At 44.8% G+C, this 16,998-nt stretch overlaps 1 protein-coding gene across 7 annotated transcripts in view; it reads left to right on the plus strand.

Moving 5' to 3' along the window:
• ERC1 (ELKS/RAB6-interacting/CAST family member 1) overlaps positions 1–11,171 on the plus strand; it is a 277,845-nt gene extending 266,674 nt beyond the window's left edge. For all 7 annotated transcript variants that reach the window (XM_041484357.1, XM_041484358.1, XM_041484360.1 and 4 more), the window contains one exon: positions 4,390–11,171. In XM_041484357.1, coding sequence (XP_041340291.1) covers positions 4,390–4,527 — 138 coding nt within the window. In that variant the 3' untranslated portion in view covers positions 4,528–11,171. The remainder of the gene's footprint in view (positions 1–4,389) is intronic.
• Positions 11,172–16,998: the final 5,827 nt, after the last annotated feature.

A 16,998-nucleotide genomic window follows, 5' to 3' on the forward strand; every position in this document is an offset into this window, starting at 1 on the left:
ACCATAACCTGATCCAGAAACACTTGAACTTTGGAGAAGCATAATTTTATATTCTGGTATTCTATCCTTATAGAAGTTCTCCACTAACTTTCTCTTTGTGCATCTCTACAAGTTCTTCATATTCTGTATTCAGGTTTACTGTCCACAGCCCAAGATGAGATACCAGTTTATCTGTGTTTGCCCTTTCTCATCAGTGTTCCTGTGGGTTTATCTGTGTTTGCCCTTTCTCATCATTCACTGATGAGAAATTGTTAATGAGGCAAAAATCACACTGGGGAGTATAAGTAAGTTTTAAAGAATCTTAGTTGAATTATGCCTTGTTTGCATTATGGGAAAAGCAGAGGCCACGAAGGTTCTGCAGAGCAGCAGCACAACTCACCCAGTTTGCATATAAAACCACAGCATCCTATTTCCTAACTATGAAGTTATCTTCCTATGAATCATTCATATGGCTCTGAGTGTCTACTAATCTTTAAGTAAGTTCTGAAATATCTTGGAACAGAGAAGCTAAATTCATGGTGAATTGTTAGGGATTTTTTTTCAATGATGGAGTTTAACTATAAATGGAAAATTATTCCTATCGTGACTTGTTCTAAACACAGGAAGGAAGGCAGCAGTGCTGAAAAGTGTCTGAATCTATTGCAGATTATCTGCAAGCTTTCTTTCCCCTGAGATGCTGAAGGCCATTTCTGTTCTTCTGTCCAAAGATAAATACTATTAAGCACTTCTGGGGTCCTTGCTGTCCTTTCCTTTCTGAGCTGTCTATTCTTACTTGTCATCAACTAGACAAAAAACATATCTGGCTTTGCCTTCTCATTTTTGGTCATTTCTTTGAGGCAAGTATGTGAATCTCCTCATATCCTCAACTGGAAATGCCAACAAAAAAGGATTGTTCACATTTCTTTATTTTCATAGAAAAATGGCATGGGGAGGATAACACCATGTCAGCTTGCATTCACAAGAAAAAAAATCTAGGAAACCAGGAGCAGAACTGATATTCATACTTTCAGAGAAACTTCCCTAAAATTTGGACTTTGAAACATCCAGGTGAATCCAGTTATGCCACTGAGAACTGGATGTTCCCCTTGCTTGATGGAGAGCTGACGTGTGCTGCTGCCAGCTGCTGCCGAGAGGAGTGACGTCAATGGAGATGATGTCCCTGGCCTAGAAATGCTGCCACCAGCCATAGAGTCAATTAAGATGTCTTTGCTGAAGTAGGAATCACATTATTAAATCTGGCTGTTCTGAAGCTAGCAAACTCAACTCAAGGCTATCATTGCTATTTTTCCAACGATGTTTCATCACACACATCTGCCAGCCAGCTGTGTAGACTTTCTGTCTGTGCTAATTTGTAAAGTATTGTCCTGGCCTTCAGCATTCAGAGCCATCTTCTTTTGGGTCAAAAACTCTCTTATTGGAAATATTTTTTTCCTCTGGTTAAGTTGGTTGCTTTTGTTTGATTGCATTTGATTTATTAGCTTTGGCATCAGCTTATTGTTGGGCTTATCTTGATTTTATAAGGTGTCTTATAAATACATAAATGCTGACTAGTAGAGCAAGAAAATGAGACTTCACTGATGTTGCAGTATTGCCCCACTGAAGACAACATCATGCAGGATTCCACTTTGCCCACCGACCCTCTTTCAGTTTAGAAGTTCAATCTCTTGCAGGTGCTTTAATATTTCATTAGTTTAATTGCTTTCCTGGAGCTTCACCTGGAGGATTTGGCTGAAAGGCCAGCAAGAGGGGTGCTGGCTGGGCAGGTGGTGGTGGTGCAGGACCTCGGCTTTCCCTGCTAACACTGCCCTCTCCTGGTTCTCCTGCTGTGGACTGAGAGCTCAGGACCCTTGCAGGTGCCAGATAAGAAAAGGAGAATGATAACGCTGGCTGTTTCTCCTGGTGCTTGCTCTCTCCCAGCTCCATGGCCTCCCATCCTTCTGATGGATGGCACCATGCAATCTTTGTGCTGGCCCCAGAAGGCACAAGGCAGCCCTGTCTGAGTTTAGGCTCAGAGCATTCCCAGGAATGCACCAGTGGTGGGGTGGTTTGCAGGCTGCTGTACCTGGGGCCACCTGCATGGCTGGGATCTCACCAGGCTGACAACCCCAGACTCAGAAGCAGTCCCTGAGTCCCAGTCCCCTGGCTTTTAACATCCAGCACCACTCCTGGCTGCTTGTTCTGACTCTCTCAATCCTGCTTGCTGGCTGGACCTTTCCTAGGCTTATCCATCCATTGTAAGTTCCTGACTAATACCTCTGCCAGGTTGCTGGAACCAGGCTGATCACCCATCCACAGCCTGCCCTTCCTGAGCCCTTATGGGTTACTGCTGAGCCCCCCCTTTCTCCCCCAGAGCCCTCCCCAAGCCCAGAGTGCTCCCCTCCCTCTCTTTTCCCCATTCCCAGCTCATGTCACTCCACGGAGCGGGATCAGGTTGCCTTTGCATTGTGATTCTTGGCAGGAGCCCCTCTCGGGTTCCTATGGCTGTTCTCTGAGTGCAGCAGCCAGTAGGAACAAAGCACATAAGAGCACATTAAACCAACATTCAGCATGCAAAGCCCCAATAATTTACTATATGCTACCCTGCCTAGTAAAGGGAACAGTGTAGCACGCTCGCCCTTTTAATTTCCTTTCTCACACTTTTGTCTACAGAAGCCTGCACCATAACTTTCTTTAAAAGCATTTTTATGTATTCCACAGTCGTTCTTAGCTGATTTGTTTTAAAGCAGTGTTTCTTGCAGAAACAATTTGCTGTGCTTTGCTTGATACCATCACTGAACAGAGACATGCTGTTGTATCTGATTAGAATTTTAATTGTAGAAATCTAACCTTTGCCACTGCATTGTGCTCTTAAAGTGGTAAAATGATCCCTGCTGTGTTGCTGCCTGATAGTTCTCTCTTTTTAAAACCTGCATTGAGCAGTGTTACAGAAGTGCCAAACACAGATCAACAAATTTGTATACTGATGAACAGTTATCCCTTCAGGCATGAAAAATGCCAGTTTGACATTCTTTCCATGTCTTGTATTAACATTATAGAGTTCCAATAAAAATACTAATCAGTTAGAAATAAGAAATGTTACAGAACTGACAGATAATATTTAATTTTTTAAAACCACACAAAATTTAAAAGGAGGTTCAAATAAGATAAGATGCTTGCTCACAGCAGCTCAAAGTGACAAAGAACTTTGGCTTCAGAAGCTGGAAATAAGCTTCAGAGTCCATCTTAAGTGTAGGTACCTGCTACATATATGCTTGTCTTATATTCATAGGGAATATGCTTTATTAGAAGACAATCTTATCACTGAACAAATAAAAGAGCTTTTTTGGTATATGGTACAGGTCAGGGCTGTCTGCTTGAAAACTTGTCCAGTCTATCTCTCCATACCATCTAACCTAGTAAGGGATGCTGCTTCTCCTTGTTCTCTGAGGTCCTTAGACCACTGTGAGTACAGTAATCCCTAAAATGCTTGCACAAATTTCAGCCTTCCTTGGGATTTTGCGCAGTTCACAGGCCAGCATGGACTTTATCAATTGCTGGGCAGCTAAGCAGGTTACTGAAGGCAGATGTTTCCTGCTCTTTATTAAGGCTCTGTGGGCCCCTAAATCTGGCAATGGCATTAGGCTCAAAGCTAAAAGCTGTGTTTGCATATGTTGTGTGACATGGTTTGGGACACCACTTGTTGGAGAAACTGTTTATAAACTGTAGACAGAGTGAATAATATAAAGTTTGAAATTCTGTGTCCTGTTCTGAGCCAATTATAGGGATCTGAAGAACGAATGACCCAACAGGAAATGCAGAGTTAGTAAACAAAAATCGTGTATGTTCCACTGCAATTGTGTGTAGTCATCTTCTGGCTGAGTTGGAAAAGAGAGTTTTTGAAAATTAGTAATTCCTCTAGAAAAATAGAATTCTGGTTAACTTTGGTGACATTCCTCTTGATTTCATATCAGGAATAATTCTCAAATAATAACCTGTGAAACATCCCATTGTTCATGAATAAAAGTCAAGCTATTTAAAGCAATACACTAGCAAGCTGCTGTATTGCTCCTGGAATATGGTTGCCTTCAGAAAAACATTCTACAGAGGAAGTTTTTCTTATATTTATCATAGAACAATGTATTCAGGAGTAGTTAAGTCATGTGCACATGATCTTTACTGGGAAGGTGACAAACCTGGTCCTGTAGAACGAAAAAGTGAAATAAAGAGGATGGAGAGCACTCAGTTCCAGGTGAGGGAGTCACCAAGGGAAGATGCAGGTGCTGGAAGCGCCCAGCATGTGTCACCTCTGTTAGTTCCCTTCCCAAAGTGGTGGTGAGGCTGAGCCTGCTGGGCAGGGCTGTCACCCGTGTCAGAACAGGTGCTGACCATGTCTCTGTGTGTCCTTGGCAGCTGCACGAAGAGCTGGAGAAGGGGGAGAGGGAGAGCGTGGAGCTGCAGGAGTTCGCCAACGCCATCCTGCAGCAGATCGCGGATCACTGCCCCGACATCCTGGAGCAGGTCGTCAACGCCCTCGAGGAGTCCTCGTGACCTCGGCCACCAGCCCACGGAGCAGCACACCAGTGGCCAAGCCCAGGCAGTCCACGGAGCCATGGGAGTGGAGAGCAATGGGAAAGACAGAACATGGAATGGAGACTTCTGGTGCACCTTTGACAAAAAAAACAAAGGCAAAAAAAAAAAAACCTTCTAAAAACTACATGCTCTCTAGGTTCTTCCAGTCTATGATTAATCAGCCATTTTTGTATTCATCTTCTCACTGCCTTTCTACTTTAGAATGAAATTCCCCATTGACTTTGTTGGTGGTGACTTTTGGATACAGCTAAGCAGAGCTCTTCCAAGTCTACTGAGCAAAGAAGAGGGGATCCACTGAACACAAGCAGCTCTAGTTCTCCATGAGGTTGCAGAAGAGTAGCCCTCACCTTTCATTAATGTATTGCTTTTTCCTTCTTGTCTTCTTTCCTCCTTCCTGTTTTTTATTTTCATGAAAGCCTGAATTTCATAGTGCTAAAACCAAACCTGAGTGTGCTCTGGTTATGGCTCATGGCTGGCCAGCATCAGCTAGCTCAGGTCTTGCTGCCTGTCTCAATGCTTCTTACATTCTTAAATAACAGAGTGAGGAAAGGAGAGTTTCCCTCCTTGCTCATGTTAGTCATTTCATCTATGAAAGCAGCTGGGAAAAAAAAGGTAGGCTTACTGGTACTTTCTGTTTGCCTAACTTGGAATTTTATTGTTCACTGGTCTGACTCCAAATTGCTAGGTGGGCCATTTTTTGAGGTAGCTGTTTTCATCTTTTGATTTTGGGGGGCTTTTAGATGAGGTATCTCATCATAGGTTTGTGTCTCCTAAGTTCTTACTTTATAGAGAGCTCTCTCCTTTCAAGCAGGTGTGGTCAACAGGTCAGTTCCCAGCTTTAACTTGTACAGTTTGTCCAGTTTTTCAGGCTGTGACTTTGTGAACACTGCCTGTCATCAGAATAGTCTTAAGCATTCTGTAAATGAGACATTTGCATCATTTAGCTTAAAAGTATAATTTTAAAGCTAAGTTAGGTAAACCATAGCATATTTCTTACTATAATTATAATTTAATTTATTTTGGTTTAGCTTACATTGACGAGGAATGAGTTTGAGTTCATAGCAATAACCCTTATAAAGAGGAGCATCTGTGCTGGAGTTGGCACCCAGCTGAGTAGATAGGTGTAAAATCACAGCTTTACTTAAACCAGTGCAATTCTTCTGTGTATATCAGAGGCCTTAGTTTTATTCCCATCCACCTTTGACACTCGTTACAGCTCCTGCTGATAGGTAATAAGACCTGAAATCCCAGATCAGTTCGTCCTTGTGGTAGCAAGTCAGAAATCCTATTTTATGAGTAGGACTTGGGTGTTCATTCTTGGACTATGCATTAATGGGGAGACACGGTTTTTCCTGGCTGCCAGTGCTTATGTGTGTCTGGGGGCATCTGCAGGACAGAGCCCTGTAACATGTCCCCATGTGCTCCTTAAAGGAGCTGCTCCCTTTGACTGGCTCATGTTACTTCAGAGAGCGAGGGGAAGGCAAAAGGAGACCAAATAACACAGCAGTGGAAGATATCTTGGTTTTCTAGTCAATAGCTAATTATGAATCTTCTCAGTAAACCTCCCATTCAGAGCCTGCAGTTTAATTCCGTATGGCTTACTGCATTTTGAGCTTAATCACTAAGCTGTTTTGCTAAGGAAAGTGTTCCAGGCCTTTTCAAGAAAGCTGCATTTCTTACATCTCTCAGATCCACAGCACAGCTCGCCTGTAGGTCTTTCACACTTTATTTTTATCTTTTGAAGTGACCAATTGCTTCCGACAGAAAGGAAATCAGCAAAAGTTTGAGTAAGGGAAGATGTACCCTGTAGTGGTTTTTTTTTCCAAACAAGCAGTGAAAATTGGGCAAAACTGAAACCTTGTTACCTGTAGACTCTATTGAAAACCAATTAATTTAAAATAAATCACATTCCCATTGATTCTACTGTAACAATTCAGCAGAAGGAGCTGCATTCATAGCCAGGGTGTCCAGGAAGAAGTAAGTCTCAAAAGAAGAGGCAAATCACTCCTTTTCCAACTTTGGAATTGCCAGTGCTTTGCAAATCAAGAGAACTAACTTTAGTTCTTCCTGTAATAGCAGCCTGTGTCTGCAGCTTTTTTTTTGTGTCATGTGTGAGGGGAGTCATGGGAACCTGAATGTGGGGAAGGGGGGAATGCCGGAAGGCCAGCAGACAGTGACTGTACACACTGCTGGGCCCTGCCTCATCCCAGAGCCACCCCTCTGGTCCCATTCTTTGAGTCAGCATGTTTCGATAGGAGCTGTTGTTTTGAAATCTTTCCTCTTGCATTTTCTTCATCACCCCTAATTACTCACTCAAGGAATTTAATGCCGCCTGTAAAAGCATCAGAGCCATCAGCCCAGCATCATCGGCCACCGCCGCCCCTCCTGACTCTCTCATTAACTTATATGGTCAAATCTCCAGCCCTGGTTCCCTGCTGTAAAACAATCCTTCCTCTGTGAGAAGCTGTGGAATTTCCCTTATTGATGGTTCAAATGGCTCCTGCTTGTAAACCTCTTACTGAGATGTTCCTTGATAGTGTTTCTGCTGGAGGCAGGGGCAGGGGGAGGGGATGGGAGTGAGGGGTGATCACTTCAGGCTGTTATTTCAATTCCCTGGCTTTACTGCACTGCCCACACATCACAGGGAAGTGCTGCTGCTTCTTCAGCATCTCTAACTCAGCTTGTGGCTGCATTTCCATAGTCCAAAGTGCCCCAGCCAAAGGCCTGGTGCTGTCACGGCAGCGTGTGCAGGATCTGTGCATCAGCAGCCGGGTGAAGCTCACTGTTTACACATCTCCTGGCCTCTTCCCAGGGAGGATTTGTCAAGCCTGGCTGGTTTTCACGCTGGCCATTTGGTCCTTTATCTGCCAGCCACACACCTGCTGTTCCTTCCATCTGAATTGTTGAGCCCTGGTGATTTTTCTCGTTAACCACTGTTATCTCCTAGGTCTCGTAGGCTTCCCATCTTAAAGACTGATCTTAGACCTCTGTAAAGTGCTTTCAGGGAGGGAGCAGATCTCATTTAGGAAGTCTTGATCCAGCTTGATCTCCACTGAACTATTTCAGGTAACCTCTCTGATCCTCTGTCGACAGAGATCCTGTGAATATCTTGAGGAACTTTGGGCTTTGGGAGGTACTTCTGGCCACAATTTAATGCTGAATGTGACCACTGAAAGCTTTTTCTTTTCACTCGTATGGAGTGCCACACCATTGGCCTTAAGGCAACAAAGGGATTTTATTCTCATAACCCATCATGGAATTGCATATGAGGCACATGGGAGAAGGGCCATGTGTGGCATACCCTGCAGTGCTCATCCAGTTGCCTAACCCACCACTGCTCTTTTAAGATCTTATTCCCAAGTGTCAGCAGCCAGGCAGATGCAGACAGTTTCCTACCACAGTGGTCCTGCAGTGCAGCAGCTCTAGGAAATCAGGGCCCCTTCCCAGGGACTCTGGGGAAATTTGCTTTTTCTTCTCCTGTTGAATGAAGTTCCATTTGCTACAGGAGCTGTGAAAGTTTTAACTATTACTTTAATATTACTTTTTTTTGTTCTGAGCTGTCATTTGCAGAGAAATTGAGAGATGTAAGGACTCAGGAGCTGTTTGTAGAAAATGAAGTAGGTCATTTTGGCAGGGTTTGGGCTAAAAAATAACTCAAGCCTCTGAAGCCCACGTACACTGTAAAAGCTGACACTGCAACCACGCTTGTTCATGATATCCACAAGTCCAAGTCCACATTTTCCTCTGAATCCAACCTCATGTAAAACACTAAAAGGAGATAACACTAGAATTGCAGGGTGAGGACATGAGCACTGTTTGCCATTGGAAGAATTACCTGGCATGCTCCCAGATGAAGCTCTAAGCCTCTCTAAGTATTCTCTCTCGTTTTGACTGCCTTTAACCAGCTTTCACTCCAGAAAATGCCAAACCCCCTTTGGAATATCCAGTTTTTGCCAAGTCCTCGGGGATGGAAGGTGAAGGTCCGACGTGATGCGTGGAGCCGCGTGCGCCGTTTCTCGTTCCACGGCTGGAATATGCCTTCTCTTGAAAATTTCCTGGTACTTCAGGGCTCTGAAATTTGCACAAGGGAGCATAAATGTCATAAATCTTGTAGAGATAACCCTGGTTGTAGAACCAAAGGGGCACCTCTTTTCATTTGCCCTGTAATTCCCATCCGTTCTGCTGCTAGTGCTCAATTTGTTGGGAAATTTTTACATCTGATGAGGGTTGACAGGGTTGAGTCCCCACTCCTGTACTAATTGCCAATTGCTGCCACTGCAGGGGTCTTCACAAAGGATGTAGAGTCATGCACTGATACGATTTTAAAGCAAAAATGTCACTACATAAAATAACTTATATATCCCTGAAATGACTCCAGTGAAATGCTAAAGGGAAAGAGTACAATCAAGGCATCTGATACTGAAAGGAAGCTTCTCCTCAGCTCAACATCCCCACTGGAAGAGGGACCTGAAGAGGCCGTGGAAGGCTGTGGATAACCAACACTGCCCCAGCGGAGGCAGCGGGGTGGGAGGGCCGGGCACAGGGCACCAGGGGCATCGTGCCTGGCAAGGCCAGCTCTGCTGACCCCTCTCATCTGTGTGGTGAGGAAGAGGAGTGTCAGGGGTTTTTTTAAAACAAAACGATGTTTTTAATTGTTTTTTCCACATAAATGGAAGGAACCTTACGCAACAGCAGATCCTTCTGAACAAAATGGCTGTATCCGCTGACTGTTTTTAAGACAAAAAAAAAAAAAGAGAGAAAAACTGTTTCAAAACTTTTTAGTGTCAAAAGCATAAACTCAGAAATCCTGACTTTTTCCAGTGTGTGTGGTGAGTGCTGTAACCCTGTCATCAGTATCTCCCCTGACTTTTTCAGGGGTGTTTTTTTCCTGTTTTGTTTTCTGCTTGTCGATATTGTCTGTGTGGTCCTAAGGCTGGGGCAGTTACCAACAATGTGTGTCTATTGTCGGTTTGAAACAAAAGATAGTAGTAGAACTGAAAAAGATGTGTTTTAAAAAATATATAAAAATAAATTTCATTAAAAGGAATTCAAGTAAAGAAGCAACAAAGCCATGACTCCTCCTCTCGGGATTGTACGGAAAAGGATTTGTGGGCTTATAATTATAACCAGTTGCCTTTCACAGGCTTTTGAGGTCCAAGGCAGCTTGGCCTCTTAGGAAATGTTACAAACCCTGTATAAATTCCTGCTTTCCCAGGTTTATACTGTACATGTGTAAGACAGAAATGGGCAGAATGAAACAGTATTTTGGAAGTCAATCTTTTCTGGTAACAGTTATTAACACCAGGTGTCCCCCAAGATGGGAACCACTGATGTGAATGCTTTGGCCAAATTTTCTGTTTTCTCCATCCCACCCCTTGATGCCAGGGACATGAGCAAGTTCAGATGAGCGAGTGCAGGTAGTTGAGTGTAAGTTCATTATCCAAGTTTCATTTCCTTGCCTCTCGTGTTGGTCACCAAGCGTGTTATGGCAGGAAAGGACCAGCAGCCACTTTCTGCTCTGGTTGCATCAAAGACTTGCATTGCTTGAAAGGAACATCATGAGGCTAAAGTGGTGTAAGGTTAACAAAAAAACCCCTGACAAATCGCTTTACCTATGAACATAGGTGAAGAATTTCATTAAGTGAATGTATTTTTTTTATCAAACTTAACTATACGCTGTTTGTCCCCATTTTGCAAGCTTAGTTCAGATCTTGAAAATCAAGTCAATGTGCTTTGTTTTTAAGTAGATATTCCCATTAGGCTCTTGGTGCTTTGGTAGGGCTTTTTGTTCAAAACATTGATTTCTTTCACTTGGAAACTAGCAAAAATGGATCTATTGGTCACATATACTCTTATTTGTTATAAAATGTGCTTATCTTAAAAACCAAATTTGAGGCCAAATTTTAGAAGTAGACATTGTTCCTTTTATCTGCCCCATCTTCCCAGCTCTCTGTGGACAAGGCCAAGTCCTCCCTCCCTCCCTGCCCAGGGGTGGCTGCACTTGGCCCCTCATTACACACTCATTACAGTATACCTGGGGAGGCTTTAGTGTAAGATGCCTTTATTTGTCCAGATGCTGGAGGAGGACTGATCCAATGGGACCACAAACAGGGGAATAACTTCTGTGCTAGCCCAACATGCTGCTCCAAGCCCACTGAAACAGTATATTGCCGTTTCCTTCCAAGGCAGTGAATGAGGGGAGCTGGGCACCGAGTTCACAAATCATCTGTGGAGTTGAAAAATCATCTGTGGGATGCCCCATCCACTCCACAGGCACAGGTCCCTCATTTGCTTTGGAAGAGATGTGTTGCACTTTAGTGGAGGGGGAGGCAGGCTTTAGGGATGGGATCTGGTGTACTTGAATTCCTTTTGGAAGTGACAGCAGCGGGAGACATTGGTGTCCGTGATGCGAGTGCGCACGCTGCCTTCAACTCGTATGTGTTTTATTGCTGGAGTCATGTTACTGACAGGATAATGAAATTGCAAAGAAAATGTGTTATATTCAACTTTGCCTTGATAATATAAACACTTTGTTCATTTTTTTTTCTTCTTTTTTTATTCACAGACTAAGTTCATCAGGAAATTATAAAATTATTTAAAAATTCTGGGCCCTGTCTTTATTTCAATGTGTGTTGCTTGGTGTCCTCTCCTGCATGCCCAGGACGGGAGGGCAGGTGGGCTGCAGGGCTGTTCCCTGACACCAGGCTTGAGGTTCCAGTTGTTGCCCCGTAGGACAACAGTGGGACAAGCCTGCTGGGGTTTGGCTGCACAACGTGCCTGGCAATGCTCACGGACAAAGCTGGGGCTGCCTGCAAGGTGAAGGTGAGTGACTGGCAGTCACAGGGGAGTCCCAGATTCCCTTGGACCTCACAGGTCAGGTGAGAGGAGATAAAATAGCTGCTGTTACAGTCAGCTGTCCCCTTTGCCTCTCCTGCCTGTTTTCCAAGTCAGTGACTTAAATGTTGCCAATGGGTGACTGAATTCCAGATGTGCATTCCGTGCTGAGTCAGCGTCGGGATCACATCTTCCAGAGAAACGTGCCTGGAAAGCCTTGCTGTGGGAAGGCCAGCAAGACTGTCCTATTGAACATGTTCCTGGTGAAACCTGGACGTGGGTCCTGTCCCTCAGGAGCAGAGTCATGGCTCTGTGGCATAGGATGAGCTGTGCTCCCTGCAGCGCTGGTGGAAATGGGCTCTACCCAGTGTCCAGTCTCCAGACGTGTTTTGATGACATGAGAAATGCCTGAGTAATGTCAGTAGAAAAATCTCATTTTTCTGGGTTTTTTGACTGTTCTGAAGAGAATAGCATTGCAACACTGGGTCCCACTGGTAGAACAATGTCCATGCTAAACACACTCCACCAGATTCTCCGCAGCTATCCTGAAGCCCTGACAGCACAGACCTCCCCAAGCTGAGACACTTTCTAACCAATTTCTCTCCGTTTCTTTCTCCTTTTGTCTGTCTGTACAGTCAGTTTTTCTCTGTGCTTTCCTGCTGGCCTTGTCCCTTCTGATTTTCCTCGATTCATCATTTCATGAGGCTCTTGAGGTCCTGACTTGTTTCAATACAAGTGACTGCATGTGTAGCAGGAACAGGCGTCCTGATCGCAGTGCCTGGACATTCCCTTCCCTTTGCTGATTGGATTCCAATCACTTGGGCTTCAATCAGGCATGTAAAGCAGTGTGTGGAAAAAGGATGCATGGGGATTAAGGGTCTCAGGAGCTTTGACAGAAAGAGTCCATCAGGCCCTTGGTTCCCAGTCTGGTTTATGTTTGCTCAGGCGTCTTTGGCTGAGAAGGGGATTCGTGATTCCTGTCAGGCCAGGGTGTGCCTGGCTTCTGCAGCACAGTCCAGATCAGCTGAATGAAACCACATGCCATATAAATTTAACCAGTTACTGCTCAGCAAGGTACCCATCAGTCTGATAATGGCACAAACACCACTTCTGAAGGACTGGTCCTTTTTAAAGGAGTAGTGAAAGGGCAGGAGTCGGAGTCAGCACCAGCAGGACAGCACATCTGCAGGGAGAGCAGCACATCTGCAGGGAGAGCTGAGCTAAGGTCTGCAGCCCACAATGGCTCTGCTGCTTGGTGAGTTGCAGGGCTGTGTCCCCACAGGCTGACTCATGTTTTGGATGGCCCATAACAATAACTCTGTTCGTGCTCAAAAGAGAAGATGCAAACGCCTTTCGTGCCTTATCAGGTTACATTTCATGCATTGTGCACTAAAACACGAGGCATCTGAACAGAATTGTCTGTGTTGACTGTAGCTACTGTGACACTGAACAGGCAAGGCAGCAGTAGAAACAGCAAATTGTCAGCCCTGGGTCAAGCACACACAGATTTGAAACATTTTCCTTTGCAGATAGTTTTGTAGGGGTGTGCACAGCCCCTGTCTTGATTAAACATGGGCCTTGTGCAGTGCTAGGATGCATCCTAGCCAGGATGACTTGGGAAAACCTGCTTTTCTAAATCACACCAGTCAGGGAAACTGCTGAAACCACATCTGCAATCCACTGGGAGAAACTACATATTTAGGATCTCCTATTTCTGACAGGATCTGCTGCGCTTGTGCTGCAGATGCCTTTTGCTTGTGTGGATTGAAGCTGTGGGGGTGCATCAGCCAGCCCAAAGATTACCCCAAAACAGTAATTAAAGCCAATTGCCCGTGCTAATGATCTATATGTGACCAGTGACCTTTAGACTGGGATTTTGAGACATCAAGTAGGTCTTCTCACTGGGCTTCAGGATGTTTAGAAATCTCAGGCAAATCGCCAAAGTCCTCTTTCTTTAATGTCTTTAAAAACCCTCAAGCTCAAGTAGGGCATATAACCTGGAAAACTAAATGTTTTGTAGGTGGATATACTAAAATTAGGTGCAAACTACTTCTTTGCACATCAAGCAAAGAGAGCCATACACGCTGTGTTGTAGACCTTATTTCTGAATATCCTGGTGATGTATCATAAAACATAAGTGGAACAGCTGGGAGCAGCTTGGGTGTAGCTGTGGGGTTTCAGCAAGTGATTCTCAGGGCGTGGGCTTTGAGTCCATCTGGTTTTAAGTACATGAGCAGTAGCTTTTCCCAATGTTTACAATTGCAAGCATAAAAGCTGTTCTAGAAGGTTGACTAAGAAGTTAAATATTTAGGCCCAGGTACTGCAGCCCATTTGTGTGAAGTTGTCGCTTGCTTCAGTGGGAATTCAGCTCCAAAAACATCTATGGACACAAATCTCATGACAAGGCAAGTTAAAAAAACCTTTGGCTTCTTTATGTATTGCTAAAAAGGATGGGTGGCTGCTGTAGCTCAAAACCCATCCTAGAAGGATTTTTGTTCAGCTTGAGTAAACCCTTCATTTTCTGTAAGGGCACACCATTTTGGGGAACCACAAATCTTGGAATGTATATGAACGCTCTTAACCTTTCTTATATAATGCACAGAAGCTGGTTTTAGCCCTAAGCAGTGTATGCTCCTGTAGCCCAATGCACTGAAGTGCACATATGGATATATATGTCTGTGCCCATCTGTGTGATCATGTATAAATACACAGAGCTGCCCACTGGAAACCACGCTTCAAGAATGCCAAACCTGCAATGGCAAAGGTCTGGAAATTAGAAAATCTACATGACTTCATGCCTAATATGTCCATGATGCAATTTTCAGTAAGGTATTTATGTAACTATTTTTTTGCTAGATGCTTCCTTCATTAAGTGTGCAGGATGAATTGATTTCTTCGAACTGGTAATTGTCCAAACCCCACCACTGCTGCCATCCAAGACCACCAGTTCTCTGTCACAAGCCTCTCATTACTTTGGTTCTTTGAATTATCCCTCATGCTAGTGGTAGCTTAGACATTCGGAGGGCTGTTCCTGTGTGTGCTGTTGCTCCCTGAGCATTCCAGCACTTCCCCATGCCCATATCTCTGACCTGTAATTGCCCCCACTTATTTCTGGTGGGTTTGATAACCCAACTCTTCACCTAGCAAAGAGGAGTTCTTTCTTCAGCCACAGAGCTGAGCTTTAACTGTGATCACACACCGTGGACTGCCTGAGGCTTGTCAGGAATTCAAAGACTTGGAGATAGGATTAAAGTGGAGGTAAATGGATGTTCTTCCTCTGTTCTTCCTTCCTTATTGTCTACAAAGCACATTGACTTTCCCAGCCGGGTCATTCCTGGCAGCAATACAAGCCCTTCTCAAAGTTCCGTACGAAATATTTGGGACTACCTGACAGCTGAAGTGACTGACACGTCAGAGAATGGGCACATGTTTGCAGACACTTGTGGGCTGCAGCTGCAAAGGGCTCCAAAACGCTGCACTGGATACTCAGTGACTAGAGAATGTGCAGTGCATGCACATGGGATTTACAGACTGAGTGCAAAGTGCAGAAGGAGGTAAATTTAATTCTCATTTTTTCAGTGCCCACATGACTTCAATCAGCCGTTCATGCCATTCATCTATGATTTAATTAACTTAGCTACTACGAGTGTGGTGGTGATGGTGATAGTCATCAAAGTTTGAGAAAGCTCCTTCTATGGATACTTTGAACTGTAGCCACTTCTGCTGATATCCTTCATTACAAAGTAGCATATTTTGGATTCAGGTCTGTTTTCCCGATCCAAGTGGTGACTGTGTAAGGTGGTTTTCAGAGAAAGCCAGGGCTCAGCAGCAGGGGCAGCCAGGGAGCTTCCACTCCAGCTCATGGCACCCACCAAAGCCAGGGAGGTTCAGCTGTGGCACAGCATCACAAATGAGTGTCTGCATTGCTGCTCTCTCACCCAGTCTGATGCCTGACTCCTTCTCGATAATTTTGACTCTACCAAGGAGTTTATTTGGGGAGCGACTCTCTTGTGTATAAATCCATGAGAATGATACTTGTTCAGGATACCCTCTTTTCCCTTTTTCTTTTGGTATTTTGTTTAAGCATTTTTAGCAGAATGCAGCTGAAGTAGTGCCCAAGCTCTTAACAGGTTTGTGCAGAGCTGGGCTCTGATCCCAAGGTGCCTCTGCTGCACCAGGCACAACTGGTAAATACTCGTGTCTTTACAGACTCTTGGGGCTCCAAAGATGTAAAGTGAACCAGGATGAGTGGGAATTCATGCTGGTGTCTCAATTGTCTGCATCAAAGGAGGCCCTACAACAGGGTTTTGTATGGAAAACCAGGAGTCTCCAGTGAGGATGATGTATGACCATGGCAAGGTCTTTCTGCTCAGCAAAACCAGAGAGGACAATGGTAGCTGGCAGCTGCTGTGTCAGCTGCCATCCTTGCTTTGGATTTGTGTGGGGCTAGGAGCACGCTTCCTGCCAGTTTCCAGGGCTCAGCTCACTTGCAGCAATCTGTTCAGCTGTAGTAACTCCATGACTCCCATTGTCTCCTCAGATGACAAACCAGCAAAATGCTTTGAGGCAGTAGTGCCCAGTTTTTCAGCTCTGCCAACTTCCTGCATGCCTCAGAAAGCAGCACCTAATTCTGTTATCTTTATTTTTTAATCCAAAGTAGTTACAAACAAGGGGTTTGCTGGTTGCTTTGGACAGCCTTCAGGAATCTGGCAGGTGTGGCAAACACAAGAACTGCTACCCCAAAGCTTTTGGTGCTGCTGCTCCTTCAGGAGATGGGGGGAACAAGTTGGTGTCTCCTGCAAAAACTCCTTTGTGACCATTTCTAGTACAATACTGTAAGAAGCCTCTTTCTCCTGCCCCAGTGATATGAGAAGTGTGAAACACTGCCTTGAGCACAGATAAAAGAAAGATGATAAAAATCTCTTTCCCCTTGTGCATTCAAAACCCTCCATCACTGATATTGCACGCCACAGATTGTGCTTCCTACCTGTGCCCTCTGAAGGGTCCTCTCCTGTTAGTTTGGCAGCAACAAGACACCTTGCATCCAAAATAGATCCCTCACTAGACCCTGGAGGAGCCCAGAGGAAATGAAAAAACTGGCATTTGTCAGCAAAATGTAATGCAATTCACATCTTCCATCAAGAATCCATGTGCACAGCCATCCCTGGTGCAGCAGGGAGGGATTGATACTTGTCATCCCTGCTTCCTCATGGACCTGAGCAGGGTTTGGCTGCTCACCCAGCCCACAAGCCTGGAGTGCCAGGGACAGGCAGCAGCTGCTGGCTGCACACTGAGCTGTGGGAACAAGCACTTTGCCAGATGGTGGATGTTGGAGACGTGGTGCCCCCAGTGTGATGGCAGCCCTTGCAGTCTGCCCCAGCAGCCCAAAGGTGCCAGGGAAAAGCTGCTCCTCACCCTTATGGCTGGAGGCTCTAATTTCCCCCTTTAGTTGTGCTGCCCCTCGGGGCCCCCTAGGCTCCCCTGATGGGGAAAACCTCTTTTTAACAGTTCTGTGCCGGGATTGAGAGATGCACAGGACTTTTTTGGGTCTTCAAGTTGCTGCTTATTTTTATCTTATCAGAAGTTTGACACACC

This window comes from Pyrgilauda ruficollis, unplaced genomic scaffold (genome assembly GCF_017590135.1).
Source record: "Pyrgilauda ruficollis isolate IOZ18807 unplaced genomic scaffold, ASM1759013v1 scaffold66, whole genome shotgun sequence".
Taxonomy (NCBI): Eukaryota; Metazoa; Chordata; class Aves; order Passeriformes; family Passeridae; genus Pyrgilauda; species Pyrgilauda ruficollis.